The sequence below is a fragment of the Cyprinodon variegatus genome, unplaced genomic scaffold (genome assembly GCF_000732505.1).
Source record: "Cyprinodon variegatus isolate N-32 unplaced genomic scaffold, C_variegatus-1.0 Scaffold894, whole genome shotgun sequence".
Lineage (NCBI taxonomy): Eukaryota > Metazoa > Chordata > Actinopteri > Cyprinodontiformes > Cyprinodontidae > Cyprinodon > Cyprinodon variegatus.
The window spans coordinates 232,170-247,440 of record NW_015151347.1 but is presented as its reverse complement, the minus strand read 5'-3'; the positions used below and the strand labels follow the sequence as shown (position 1 = coordinate 247,440).

At 39.2% G+C, this 15,271-nt stretch overlaps 1 protein-coding gene across 2 annotated transcripts in view; it reads right to left on the bottom strand.

Annotated features, from left to right (window-relative positions):
- LOC107099654 (kin of IRRE-like protein 1) overlaps positions 1-14,396 on the bottom strand; it is a 64,980-nt gene extending 50,584 nt beyond the window's left edge. For both annotated transcript variants that reach the window (XM_015397867.1, XM_015397868.1), the window contains exon 1: positions 14,110-14,396. In XM_015397867.1, the coding sequence (XP_015253353.1) occupies positions 14,110-14,155 (46 nt within the window). In that variant the 5' untranslated portion in view covers positions 14,156-14,396. The remainder of the gene's footprint in view (positions 1-14,109) is intronic.
- Between the last annotated feature and the right edge of the window lie 875 nt (positions 14,397-15,271).

Sequence of the window (15,271 nt, the reverse complement as noted above, 5' to 3'; positions counted from 1 at the left end):
GTAATTTTTTTAGCGATCATTGCACTTACCCGGCAGGCAAATGCAATGAAATTTGTAGTCTCCCAACAATAAAAACTACTTGCCCCGGGTGATCGGGCGATGGTTAACATCGAGCCCTGACTAAGCCTATTCTAACTTAGCTGATTGCTCCTTCCTGTGTTTACAAAAAGGCGACAGCAAAAGTGAATAAGTAATTCTTTTCATTATAGTTAGACGAGCAATGATCTGCATATCTGTTCTCTATTTTTCATTGAAATGAAATAATAGCTGCATGAATCATGACAGCAGACAAGAAGGGTTACCAATCTACTCGCTCTGGAGAGCAGAGTTCAGTGCTTTTATATGTTGTCGCCAAAGTCTCCAGTAGCAGAAAAAAGTCACTCGATTTTGCGCTAAGCACTTTTTTGTAATAAAGAGCGAGTGGGGTCTGAAAAGTTGCTAAATGTAGTGACAAAAATGCTAAGTCGGCAACACTGCTCTTTACATTGTTTGTTTACAAAGGATTTGCTGCTGTTTTATTGGACTGTCTGCACATGTAAATGGACTGATCCAATGTGGTGGACACGAAAGGATTTTTATCAAAAAAATAATTAACCTGCAGAAATAAGTAATAGCTGTATTAACCATGTATGTAAAAGGAGTTTTATGGGGCAAACATAAAACTCCTGGGGGGCGGGGCCTAAGCACCTGCCTAGTATTGCCTAATGGTAAACCCGCCCCTCCTTGAAGACTATATAAAGTTAGGCTTTAGCTAATGAACATTTTTGTGGTTCTTTTATTGATTATGCAGATTAATAACTGTAAATGGCCTATACATATCGAGCAGCCCGGCTTTACTTTTTATCAAAATGATTGGGTTTGTCACAAAGGTGTCTGCAGCAGCTAAATTCTTACATGTGGGATTACAATAGCTCTTAAAAAAAATCTAAAACTACTTTTGAAAATATGGTTAAAGGCTATTGATTTTAACAGAAACCCCTGAACAGCATTTTTGAAGCAAACATCCTGGAGAGAAATATCAGCTGTGCTGCTGCCATCAGCTCCTTTGTTTATAGATGTTGGAGATCGGCCTGTTTTACAGTGTAGTCCTGTTTCTCTGACTGTGACCTGCTGGCTGTGCTCTCTTCATCCTCTGACATGGGAGCTGGCTCTGAGCTCCTCTGCCTGGGTGTGTGTTTCTTGGACCTTTTACAGTTGCCTTTTGTATCTCTGCTTATTTCTGTATTTCTGCTTCTGTCTTCTTGAACCCCAGTCGGCCTCAGCAGATTGCCGCTCACACTGAGCCTGGTTCTCCTGGAGGTTTCTTCCTGTTAAAAGGGAGTTTTTCCTCTCTACTATGCGCAAGCATAGTGTAAGGGCTAACCTTTGATACAATAAGTCTATGCAATCAAATGGTTTTCCTTAGATAGAAAACTTTAAATCAATTTGACTGTATAATCTGGTGAACTGCAAAGTGCCTTGAGATGACATGTGTTGTGAATTAGCACTATATAAAAAAACTGAATTGAAGTCCACTTTTGTTCAAGCTATCTGTCTGTTCTTATTGATCTTACCTCGTAACTGATTTATACTGCTTTATAGTTTCAACTGAAGTTCAGGCCCTGGTTTTATTGTACAATATACGTAGGGTTAAAATTAGTGTGAGATTTTATTCCATATCAGGCTTTAAACAGTTCTACACCAGTAGATCAACCTGGTTGCTCAAAATGGCTTTCACATTAGATTATTGTACCCTGTTGGCTTATTATATTTTGTTTTACACTTTGGTTTTATTCTATTTGATAGTAAACATAAGCATTTTAAATATTTACCATCATTAAGCTTGACTAGAGATACCTCATTGTGCCTGGGCACAATGAGTAAACTCTTAGTGAAGGTGTGGGAACATGGTGGAGAGTCATAGATTAAATGTGGAAATAAACACAAAATATATTGGGTGCTAAGGGGAATAAGACTGAGTAAAGCTCAGAATACGGTACAGGGTTCTAGAGGGCAGTTAAGCCCCCAAAAATGAGCTTTTACGCTGAAAATCAGGCTGATACGCTCATTTTTATAAGCGTGACGGGCCTTTGACTGCGATCTGAGCTTCGTCCCCAGTGCCTTTCAGCACAGACTCTGGTTATGCTGAAACCTTGCAAAAATTACAATAAATTGTACTGATACCCTGGCATTCAATGAGCATAACAACCACGGAAATGGTGTTTTTAAACACATTGGTCTCCTTTGTTGCCCATTAACATGAGGGAGGCGCTCTGAGAATGTGAACCCTGTCATCGGCAGAGCTCCCCGAGGCAGGTGTTCACTGAGGAGGGAGCTAAAGCCTGGCGCATGAGTAAATACTGCCAGTGGATGGCGACAGCGTACAGCTATGATTCTGAATGGTGACCAAGCCCAGTGCAAAAATATTTTTGACGCCCCAAAAAGGACTAATAAACACTATCAGGATGAGCGTTCGGCTTGTATAGCTTTAATTTAACCTGAGCATGATGTGAAAACTAAAATCAGACTGCCCGTTACTTTTGTGAAGATAATGCTGTTATTAGGATATAGCTGGAGAGCTATGAGGGTGTAAACATTTCTGTATATATGATTAAAGGGACACGGGTGCAGCGGTGGACCGTGAGACGTATATACAGAGGTCTTAGTCCTCGACGCAGCTGCCCCAGGGTTGAATCCTGACCCAGAGACCTTTGCTGAATGTCTTCCTTCTCTCTCTCTCCACTCCGGTTTCTGACTCTACTACAAAATGAGGCCATTTGTGCCACACACACACATACAAAATAAAAATCAGAGGACATTCATCCATTTTAAATACCCACATACCCATTTGGGTGGCGGATGAGGGGTTATCTCCTGGAATTAATAACTGTTTCATCCTAATAATTAACATTTTTTATCATTTTTGCGTAACGGGGGCAATTATCGCTTTTTTCCAGTTCAAGTAAATGTAAATTGATTGTGTTCTACATTTTTGTGTAACCGTGTTTTTAAATTTGTGTGAGATGCTGGTGTTTTTGTTATGATATTCTCTCTCCCACACGAAAGCAAACTTTCACCCAACTCACCCCATCTCCTCCCTCATTCTCAGTTTAGGGGAGTGGCGGCATGGTGGTTAGGGTATAGAGCTCGGAATCCTGAGGTTCTGAGTTCGAGCTCCACTCTTTCATCGACTCACCCTGAGCACTTACAGCACTGAAAAAACAATCTAAAATGATTAAAAAAATGTCTTAAAAGGAGTGTGCCGTAATTTTCGGACTATAAGCCGCACCTAAATATAAGCCGTAGAAGCTAAATTGCACGATTTGTATATATACAAGCCGCACCGGACTATAAGTCGCAGGTTTTTTATGTTTAATTACCATATGGTTCGTACACAGAGAGGATTGTCGGGAAAGAGGCAACTGTTTGGGGAAGCTCCTATTTATTAACATTTCAACACAATTGAATTGAGACAATTGCTGGCGTCTCCAACGTCTCACCATTGACTCGTTGATTCCAAGGTTACGTGCAGCGGTTCTATTTCCTTAGTTTACTGCCAAACTGACTGCCTTTAACTTAAAAGCTGCATTTCAATGTTTGTTTTCCATAATGAGGGTGTCACACAAACTGTCTTTCGCCCGCAATGTCCGTCTTTCTCGGAGTCTGCTTCCGGAGGACGTCTGCATTCCCGCGCGCGCGGCTACTTGTGTGTTGAAGCAAATGTGACATCAACATGGTGGATGGTAAAATCCATAGATTTGGGTACCATATTACCCTAGTGGCCATTAGCTGTAAAAATCTATAGATAAGCCGCATTGTTATATAAGCCGCAAGATCAGAAAATGGGGAAAAAGTTGCGGCTTATAGTGCGAAAGTTACGGTATTTACCATTCATTTGAGTAGGTGAATAAGATTATCTGCCAAGGGGTAGAGCATTTTTACTCCTAAAAATAGAGAATTAGATGTTATACACTTGAAATAAGAGACTGGAGTCAATTTTTTTCTTATTTTAAAAGTAAATTGTCTTATTCCATTCCTAAGGGGTTGACCCGTTCGTCCGTTTCAATTTGCACGTTTACTAAATAAAAAGAAGACTTTGTTGGGCTACTGTATAAAGCTTCGAACTCAACGATATTTCTGACATTTTTAATTGAAAAAGAGTGGATTGTTTTTTAACTTTTTCAGAATTCCATTGGCAATGTGTCTATTCAATTCAAGAAAAATTACTTATTTTGAGAAAAGACGACTAACTTAGATCTGTATTTTTTTGCAGTGAGGCAGGCGAACATGTTTGCTTCTGCCCTATCAGTAGAAAGAGAACCAATTTTTGTATGATCAGACGGAATGTTTTTCCTGGTCAGAGTGTTTTCTTTTTCCTCCACAAAAGGGGCGGTGGATCAGAGCAACATTTCTGGGTCAATTGAAAAATCAATATACTATGGAGAGATATGAACATCACCTCCAACATAAAGAAAAGCATAGCATACATAATCCTGATAAGAACCCTTTAACTATGCTGAAATAAGTGTATGCGCACTTAAAATAGCATTGTATATGTTTTAGCCATGGTGGAAGCTAGGACTATCCCCTCAAACACCAGACGTCATTAGACGTTAGTTTTTAGGCTATATCTTGTCGGTACATGATAGTCTTGATTTAGACCAGAAATAGCTGTTGAGTTTTGTCAATCTGATATCATCCCACTTTAGTCCAATAATAAAAAAAGACCTTGCAAACCCAGTTTTTAACGTCTTTTCAACTATCTGAAAATTGCGGCTTTTCACCTTTCACTTTTCAACCAAATTTAGACGTGGTTTGGACATAAATCAGGTCATCATTTTAATGTCTTTTCAACCTAATTTTGCTTGGTGGGGTAAGTTCCATGTTTGGCATACCTGAAAGCGACTAGCCAGACGGATTTACACGAGGCATAAATCAGAATTGCACTCAAATTGCACTCGAATTGCACTCTACCTGCTCCTTGTCTGACTAATATGCTATACACACAGCGTTAATTAGTCTAGCTGGCCAGGCTAGAAAGCAACTAATAGCACAGAACTGTCATAAAATCTAAAGTCTAAAGTCTCCCTCTGTGTTCTGAAATCTGTAAGCAGACCATTTTGAAGCAACAGAGTAAGAAGCCATGCAGTTACTTTTAAAGACAAGACCACATTCACCCCTCCAGATTCAAACCACTGATCTCTATTTATTCACTGGATTGCTGATAGCCTGTTGAAGTGAAGCCACCGGCGGCCATATTGGTACTCCCCAGTTAGACTGGTCACAGTTTAAGCAATATGTGCGCTACAGCATCGAGCAATGAAGATGTTCTCATTTTCAATGGGGCTTAAGACTTTTAAAATAAAGATAAATTCATCACTTTGACACACACTTGCTGTTTCATAGCGTAAGTAGATTAAGTTTAACTTATATTAAAAAATAGGCACATCACATTGCATAATCAGTATGAAGTCAATGAAGTATTAAATATTATACAAATCCATCACAATAAAATTAATTCAATTTAATGGAGTATAATAATACAGATGTGCCAAAAGTGCTAAATTGATGATGTACATGTAATATACATGTATTGATAACATTGTTGTGGTAATTCAATAATACATATAAGATTTTACATGAAGACTGAATTACAAGTACATGTCTTTTAAAGCTATAGTATTTTCCATATTTGCAAATTATGCATGAATGATGCAATATAATATTATGCTGTGTCTGTGCGTTAGCCTTAAAAAATGTTTGAGTTGTTTTTTGTATAAATATTTCAGCACATGACTTTTTGAAATGAGAAATAAAACAAAAACTACAAAAACGACAGCATCATCCACTTAATAAAGAATTACCACATTGACATTTCACAGTGAATAACTTTCTATTTACTCTACTTACTAGTTTCGAATGTTGGACACAATGTCATTGGCTACCTTAGTCAATGTCTTCGAGTCAGTCCGAGATAGCCAGACTATGCAACATACTAAACTATGGGATACTTCGGGGTATATATGGATTTTCTTGGTTAGCACTACTGCCTTAAAAATTACCTGTGAAACCTCTTTTTACAGCTGGCAAAATGCTTGATTTTGCACTTAAATGCTACACACATTTTTATGGCACTTCTCCATGCGAGTGGGAAGTACCAATATGGCGGCATGTAGCCTTTTTTTTTTCGGGCTATCAGCAATCCAGTGAATAAATATTGACCGTATGATCTGGTTGAACTGTAAAGTGCCTTAAAATCACTTGTGTTGTGAATTAACGCTATATAAATAAACTGAATTGAATTGATATAGAGATCAGTGATTCAAACCTTAAACTGAGAAGCAAAAATATGTCTGACAGATCATAGATTAATGCCAAATGCTGCAGAGTTACCTAAAAATAACTTTATATATTTCCAATGAAACTAAGACTTGGGTCAAATGTTACACAGTGTTGCTTTAATTTGAGTAGGTAGGTCAAATTTACCTTGCAGGGAAGATGAATTGTTGCGAAGTTTGTGAATTCAAATGTTTCAAACCAATGAAATGCAGTGACATGTGTGAGGTCAACCCGAAGAGGCAGACTGAAGAGAAACAAACATGGTTGTTTGGTTTTAGCAGGAATACCCTCTATATATAAGCAAATGGTCACAATATGTGCTTTTGTGGACGGGAAAGATATTTGCACGTTCCTTTGACTGGATTTGGTAAGAGTTTGTTTTATCAGTTAACCCCAATAGTTGTGAAAAAAATCAAGAATGCGTTAAGTCACAACTGCTGTGATTGGCTAAATGCTTGACATGGGAGGCAGGTGCCGCTTGGTGCTTTACCCAATTAAAGGAATTATACTGAATATTCCTTCCAAATCCAAAGCCTTTTCAGATGGATACATTCAAACAATTCAAACAGAACCATCAGTCTGGTTTATGGCAGGTTATGGTAAAAATACCAATGGATTAAAATTTTTGAACCTAAAACACGAAGTAAAAAAAACATTTTAATTATCTTTTACACTTACACTCAAAATATACACTTCTCCAAGAAATTGTCACTTATTTTTCTGATCAGTTTTTGCTGTGGGGCCCACAATTAGGCTTTAAAACTTATGGAATGCCTTCAATGGCTGGACTTCCAATTTTTTGGGGCCTTGAAGCACATTTTCCATCAACTTGAGATGACTTGCAAAAATGGAAATTGGGTAAAATCTCATTTGCATTTCAGACCAAGAACAGGCAGCATTGAAGAGAGCTCTACTCGAGGTTACGGCATTAAGTTGACAGCTGGAAACCTTGAGTGGGGCACGCATCTTCACTGCATTGTTTTAATGACCCGACTTCAAAGACATTGATGACTTTTACCGCTATGGTCAGTCATTAGTCGGCAGCGATTTTAGCCCGCAGGCATAAGAAAGAGAACGACAATCACTGCATCGCTTTAGTTCGGATGCTGACCCTGATGTTGTTATGGTAAAGGGGGGGAAGATAGATGAAGTGAGTTTGATCTGTGTGCCTCAAAGGCCCTGTCCCTGCTTTGGAGAACCAACTGGGAGAGTGACATCAGCTTCGGCAACATTCCTGGAGAAGGAGGGGGGCGAGGAGGACGAGGAGAAGGAAGAGGAGGAGGAGGAAGGGGGAAAACGGAGAGGAACGAGAAAAAGTATGTCCTAAAAGTTTCTAGATTGCAGATCTAACACCCTCCTCCCAAATGGAGAAACCTAAAATCGCTCAGGTTTGCCAGTTAATTTTGTTTAGTGTCTTTTGCAGTACATGGGTTCCTCTTGCTCATCATGTGCTCCCTGTTTCAATTCATGTGCCTCTCCTCCTATCCCCTCCCCCAACTCATTCCCCCCCCTCTCTCTTCTTTCTCTCTCCGCCGACCAAAGGAATGCAAGAACCACATCTGGAACTTATTAGAGAGCCAGTGAGGAAGGGGGAGATGGAAAGAGAAGCAGTAATAGTTTCGTTGGTGGATATTTGGGGCGTGGGTTGGGGGGTGTTGGGGTTAGGGTGTCCAAGTAAAAAAGAAACGGTTGGGTTAGTCCAGCATGGGACAAAAGGGAATGCACTTCGGTAAGCATAAAAAAGGATCATGTTGAGGGAATTGAAGAAGTTTTAGTAAGATTAGAAGTGATTAACCTCCAATAGTGGGGTGGGGGATACAGCGCTCCCCCCCCAAACCCCACCCTGCCTGTCGCCTCTGAGCTCGACCACATTCTGTCCCAGCCGAGAGGGCAGCTAGCCCTGATAATGGACCCTTTCTCTGTCCACTCCTCCTCCGCATCCCTTGCTTACTTTCCTCTTTCCTAGTTCGCTTCTCTTTTCACCCCCCCCTCAAACCCCCAAAATGCAATCTTTAAAGCAAACAATTCAAAAGTTAATACTCTCTTTTTTCGGGCTGTACCCACCTGCCTAGAATGCTGAACCCACCCTCCAACCCTCTAAAATGAACCCCAACCAAAACCGTTCCTGGCTGTAAAACCCGTCCAAAACGAAAAAACCAGAGATCCGGTCCCATGGGATACGGCCTTCCTCCCTACTTCAGGTAATGCTGAACATAAAGAAACGGGTTTCACTTTTTTCCTCCACTTTCTTTTTAAAACTCCGATCACCCCTCCAGCCATTCAAAGACAATCACATTACAGGGGTTTTTAAAAGCGAAACATTCACTTAACAGCAGAAGATGCACACTTCTGATTGGATTTATCTGCGAGCGGCAGTTAGATAATGAAACATCTGCCTCTGTGATTTTCCTTCTCCATAACAGCCGTTCGGGATGCCGAAGCCTTACTTTGAAACAAAGACAAGCATGTCACACACAACTGTGCCAAAGGTTTCTATCAAAAAAAGTACATGATCCCTGACTCCAAACCCAAGCTTTTTCACCGGTTGCTTTCAGTGGCAGAAATAAATATAGGACACTTTTCTGTAAAAGAGAAAAATCAGAATCCTGTTCAAAAAAAAGTTACCAAAACTAACTTTATTAACTTGTGGGGATTTCCCTGATTTAGCTCCAACATAAAAGCTAAAATTCCCCTTTCATGTCACCCCAAAGCAGACCGAGAAGATTCAGCACCAGAAAAAAATGCTTAGTTAGCCAAGAAGAGCAAAGTTCTCCACTTTCAAAAAAACTATGCATTGTTCTGGAACCGTTTATCCAGCTGGGGAACCAGAAAATGTTAGATCTTTCAAAGATGATACAACTTATTCACACATTCTTTTCCTCCTCTTTCCCTGCTTTTCATTATTTTTAAATATATATTTTTAAAGTTGCCTGATTCCTTAACGTATTCATTGTGACTTTCTCTAAACAAAAATCTTTAGTGTTCATCCTAATCCAAGTATTTCAACTTCTTATTGACCAATTTTAACTCCACAAAAACTATGTTTTTGTTGCATAACATGTCTCTGTCAATTGTGTAAAATTAAGCGTATTGAGATCAGATACAATCGTACTTACACTCAAGTTCAAACTAGGCCTGAAAATTGGATTAATTGTAAAAATCGACTTTTTGAAATAATCGTCAACTAATATAGTAATGATTAATCGTTAACGGGAGTGTGTAGAGACTCTAAAATGTGCCTTTAGCTAACAGAGCAACCCACCTTAAGTAGCAATTATAACAAAAATGTAAAAAGATTAAGGTTGCAACTATCAATTATTTTGCAAATTAAATAATATGTCGCAATTTTTTTTTTTTTTTATTAATTAATTATATTAAAAGATTCCTTAAAGAAGACTTTTTACGAAATGAAACCAGGTGAAACTTAAACTTTTTCCACTTGAGGGGTTCTGGATAGAGCATATTGACAAATGAAAATGTTTTTTGTTTTTTTTTATCTACATGCAAAATTTTTATATATATATATATATTTTTTTTTTTACAATCTTGGTATAATTACTGCTCTGAGTGGGTCGCTTGAGTCTCTAAACTCCATTTAATTATTGATTAATAAATTAGGTCATGACTATTTAAATAATCGATGAATCAGGATTAATCAGATAGTTTCAGCCCTAAATAAATTATGTAAAAAGTTTGTATTTAAGATAAAAATCTTTTTTTCGTCAGTAAATGTATAGTTGTCAAAAAGTTTTAGTTTCAGCTGGTTTAATTTTTAAATAAGTTTTCAGAAACTTTTTGCTATCCTATTATTAATCTTAAAATAATTGTAAGTTGCAGCCCTAGTTCAAACCCACTGGCAGTCAGTTGGATAAAGCCAATCAGTAGAAGGTTATCTATCTAAGAACGAACAGTTGATATAATCAGGTCTTTCATTTTTGCAGCAACTCGTTCCCCTGACAAAGCATGCAGTGAAAGTGGAAAGCAACCACTCCATTTTAACAGGAAGAACCCTCACACAGAAACGGCTTTATTTGTAGGGTAATGTTAAATGAGGAAGTTATGTCCCCTTGAAGGCAGTTGCGCCTCTGGACTTCCCTTCCGGTTCTTTTCCTGGGAGCAAGTTATTTACTACTCTTAACTCAAACTGGGTAAAACTGTAACAAAGTAACAATGCACATGATGTATTAAGAATAAACCTAACAGTACTAAAGTAGCAACATTTACTGCTCAGGTTAAATTTTCCAGGAGCATTATCAGAGCAAGACCTCCCAGGTCAGGATTTTGCTATATGTGATAGATTGTGGCGCACCAACAATTCCCTTTTATGACTCCTCTTTCAGAGACATAGACAGGTATGGGGTATTGCAGGTATTGAACCCAAACGAGCCCAAAGGGGTGGACACGGTTTAATTTGCATGTTTTCTAAGCCAAAACAAGGCTTTATCTACGGTCCACTCTATAAAGCTTTGAACTCATCGTTATTTTTGGCATTTTCAATTGAAAAAGCTTCCTGGATGGGAAGCGAAACGTCTTCAAACTTGGAAACCAAGTCCAGTGGATTTATTTTTTACTTTTTTGAAAGTTAAACTTGATGTATTCAGTGTTATTCGGGCAATATATACAAATTCCTGAATTAGCTACGAAAGTAGAGTTAAAGTATGTTGCATTTCAATTTTGTTTCAGATGACCTCTCCCATTAGTCCACCACCATGCTGGAAATCCAAAAGGAGCAATGTTTTTTTCTGGTCCCCTTATGTTTGACTCATTCCTAGTTGTAAGCATTCAAGGGTTTGTCTAACAGCTCTGCTGTTACTGTACCTATTTACACAAAGGACATAAAACACAGCGTTAGGGGTGCGAGGATTCATCACTGAGGTGTCGAATGCAGCTAAGATTTTACTTTCCTCATTGCTCTGACAAAAAGCAATCTAAGCATGTTTACTAAAAATACACAGGAATGTGACTTCTCCTTTTTTTCTAAAATATTTGTTTCTTATCAAATATTTGTTGCATTATAGTTTCAACTGATTTAGATTGTGACGATTGGCTACATTTTAGAGAATCTGCTGAATGTTTACGCTGATATCAGGGTCTGTACAGCTTTGACCTGATAATAAACATTTTTGCCAGTTGAATCTAAAAGCTAATATGTAATTATATAAAATTATTTAGAGAAAGGTTCCTGGGAGAAAAACCATTAGCTGCAAAACAGGGATATCTAAACAACGTCTTTTGAAAATGATTAACAGAAGCTATACTTGAGGTAATGACATCAGGTATGGTTAGCATTAGCACAGTTAATATGGCTAAAAAAAATATTAATTTTTCTGGAACTTTCTTTTCTCTTTTCTGTAGCAGCCAACCAGCCCACCAACTTTAAGTGGTTTTACTCGATGCAGTCAACCAGTTTTCCTTATATAAAAACTTTTAAGCAATCTGACTCTATGGTTCAAATTAATTCTCTGTTGTGTTAAAAGATGATATGTATTGTAAATAAACCAAATTAAAATTAACTTTGCCAAATGTGCCCTTTTTTAAACATCCTCCAATGCAAATGGATGTTGGATGCTCAAAAAGACAAAAAATACACCAGCGACTTTGCTCTTCTATGTTTAGCCTTCCTGTTATCTGATGAAAGTCTTGCTCTCTCTCACTCTGTTGCACCCTGAATTAACCTGGAGCCGTCATCATTAGACTTCATTTTTAATGATCTTTCCGATACTGGATTTTGCTAACTTTTGGTCATCCTCACAAAGTGCCATTATCCATAATGAGAAATGATATCAGTTCCTGGTAGCACTCAGTATGTCTATGTTCCCATATCAAAATAGAGATAATTCTTTTTTTAAAACCAGCTGAAATCAGTGACAGTATCTGAAATAAATCAGGAAGACGTAAGAGTTTAATTAGAGGTAAATGCCAAGCTCACATCAGCTGATTTATTATGATGCTTTTATAATGTTCCTTTTCATATGAGCTATTTACTGCCCCCTCTGACTCATTAACAAAGCAAACTGAAACCATTAAATCTGACCACCAACCCCCTTTTTCAGACAGTGTAAAAATCTCTCCAAATGTGTCTGACTCTATCCAATCTGTAGATATTTTTGCAAGCTTAATGCAGGGGGAAAATCCATTAAGGTGTATGATTCACAGCTTTGCTGTGTGACTCAGAACAGGGGCCTAGAGAATCATCCTGGCTGCAGCAGATCATGGCCTGGGTCTGCACCAGGTGTCAAAAAGTCCAGCTGCACAAGATCAGGCCTCAGTCCGACTCAGCACTTTAAGTGGACTGCCGTCCGTTAAATCCAGCCCTGTGGACATGAGGCTTATTGGTAAGTTGAGGGGGAGAGTTTTCAAAGATTGATTATGGAGTAACATTTAAGAGCTTGAGAGTTACTAGCGATGGTCATATGTAGAAACAAGGAGATACTGAAGGAAGCCACTAAAACAGAGACACAACACTAGCAAGCACTGTCTTTAAATAAGGCGTTCTGATACATCAAAGCTTTAATTAGCACCTCCGCTAATAAGCACCCAATTATTAAGAGACAATTACATATGTGCAAATTAGAGGCCAGGTTATGGTGTTTTCCTGGTTTAATAAAGAGATGAGAGCCTGGCTACTTGGACCAGAAGAAGAAGGAGTTTAATGCCACTCATTTGGAGATTTATTGTAGAGCTATATTATTTCCGTAGCCCAGAAAAAAAGGAAATGGACATAACAGTTGAGATTTTACACATCAGTGTCCAAGGCAGCATTTTCATATTAATATATGGAGGAAGACCAGTTTGGCTGAATACTTTTGTGTATAAGAACACATATTGGAGTAATAAAGAGATTACGGAGTCATAAAGGAGCAATGAGACACAAAAGGATGAACGTGTACAGAGGCTGAGCTTCAGCAGACAAACTAGGGGATCTGAAAAGCCTGGCAGACATGGTGACATCATCTCTTTCTATACCTTGCCATCCCTGAACACGCCCACCCCCTACCTATGATGGAGTGGTCGGTGGTCCAGTCAGCGTGCACGCTCCCGGCTGGCTGTGGTGTACAATGAGGTGAAATAAAAAAAGGAAATATGCAGATGTAGCTCAATCAAACAGGTAGCTAGGGGAAAATGACAAGCATCATTTCCTCCCATCTCAGCCTCCTGTCTCCTAGCAACAAGGGCTCCAGCTGTGACTGTCATAAAGGAATAAATAACCTACCTGACAGCCCATTGTGTAAAGAAGGTACATAAATTGGGGAGGGTGAGAGAGCCAGATGCAATGGTGGTGCCTTTTGTGAACAGGGTGAAACCAAGGCTCACAGGTAGGAGCCATGGGGAGGAGGATACAGGCTTCTGGTGGGTGTTTTTATTTATTGGAGCTGGTTAGCAGGAGCCGCTGTCTGTAGTCAATCACTGTCATTCCCGGCACGTCCTCATCGCCTCACATCACCGGCCGTCTTAGAAACAGCACGCGGACGGCTTCGCTCACGTGCACAAAGGTCATTTAGGCCAGTGCGCGCGCTGGAATAGAAAGTCCTGTCCAGCGCATGCACGCGCCCACGTCGACCGCAAATTTAGACGTGCCCGAGACATTTGTGGAAATAAAATGACCAAGTTAACACCGTTCTGGGTGGCTGTACGTGCACGCGCAACGGCACGCGCTAAAGGTGATCCATCGCTGCGACGCCTATATGGGAATGCTGTGAAATCCTATAAAATGCTTCAGGATAGAAGCCTGGCTTATTGTTACATTAGGTCACATTAGCGATGGAAATGTAATAAGACATGCAGCCTTACCAGAGTGGAGACCGAACGCCAAACTCAGGAGCAGCAGCCTCTGCATGGTTCAACCGACCAATAAGTCCGTTAGTGGCTCAGACCTCCGTGAGGACGGCATCAAAAAGCGAGAGTTTGCTGACTTCTAACAATGACTTAGAAAAAAAAACAACTAAAAATTCAAGCGGACCTCCTCCACATCTGACCCTCTGATTCGGTTCGGACTCGCTGGCGGTCACACCATTTCTAGGTCCCAGTTTCTTCCCTTGTATCTTTTCACCTCTGCTCTTCAGCGACAGTCCGTTTTCTACTAGAGTCTGCTTACAGCAATGACCGCTTCTACTTCCTTTCCTGGATTTCAAAATAAAATCAACTGAGTCTGGTTCTGCTGGAGGTTTCTTCCTGTTAAGAGGGAGTTTTTCCTCTCCACTGTCGCTACAAGCATGCTTAGTTTGAGGGATTGCTGAAGAGTCAATAGTTGCAATCAACTGGTTTTCCTTAGATAGAAAACTTTGAATCAATTTGACTGGTTGAACTGTAAAGTGCCTTGAGATGACATGTGTTGTGAATTGGTGCTATATTAATAAACTGAATTGAATTGAATTCACTTCAGTTTATTTTAAAGTAGTGCTAGATAATAATAATAACAATAATAATAATCAATGGCGTGACGACACAAAAATATTCAAAAAAGCAACATTATCTGGGTTGGCCCCATATGAAGTACAAAACTCTGGATTACCCCTATAAGTCGTAGTGTAAAAAATAAAATACTCAAATACATCGTTCTTTCAAGATCTTTATTGTGGTTTGAAACATATGTGCGTATTTTATGATATGAGCGTATTTTTTTTTTACCAACCATCTAATGAACTATACACAGTTATTAACATAGTAATTAAAAGTAGCTACTACTGTCTGCTTTGCTATTGGTCACCATCATGTCTGACATGTGTTGGGGTATAAATAAGGTCCAGTCAATCGTGTTAAAATCAGGTGGGTTTTAAGAGGGAATTTTCGCACCATTACGTCTGCAATCAGACGTCCTAGTCCACAATTGTGAAGCGAGCCTATCAGGTGTCAGTGACGGGGCCCCTAAGAGGTCGGGGGGCCCTAAGCAAATACAGCCTCTGCTCACTGATATTTACGCCATTGATAATAATAGTAGTAGTAATAATAATAA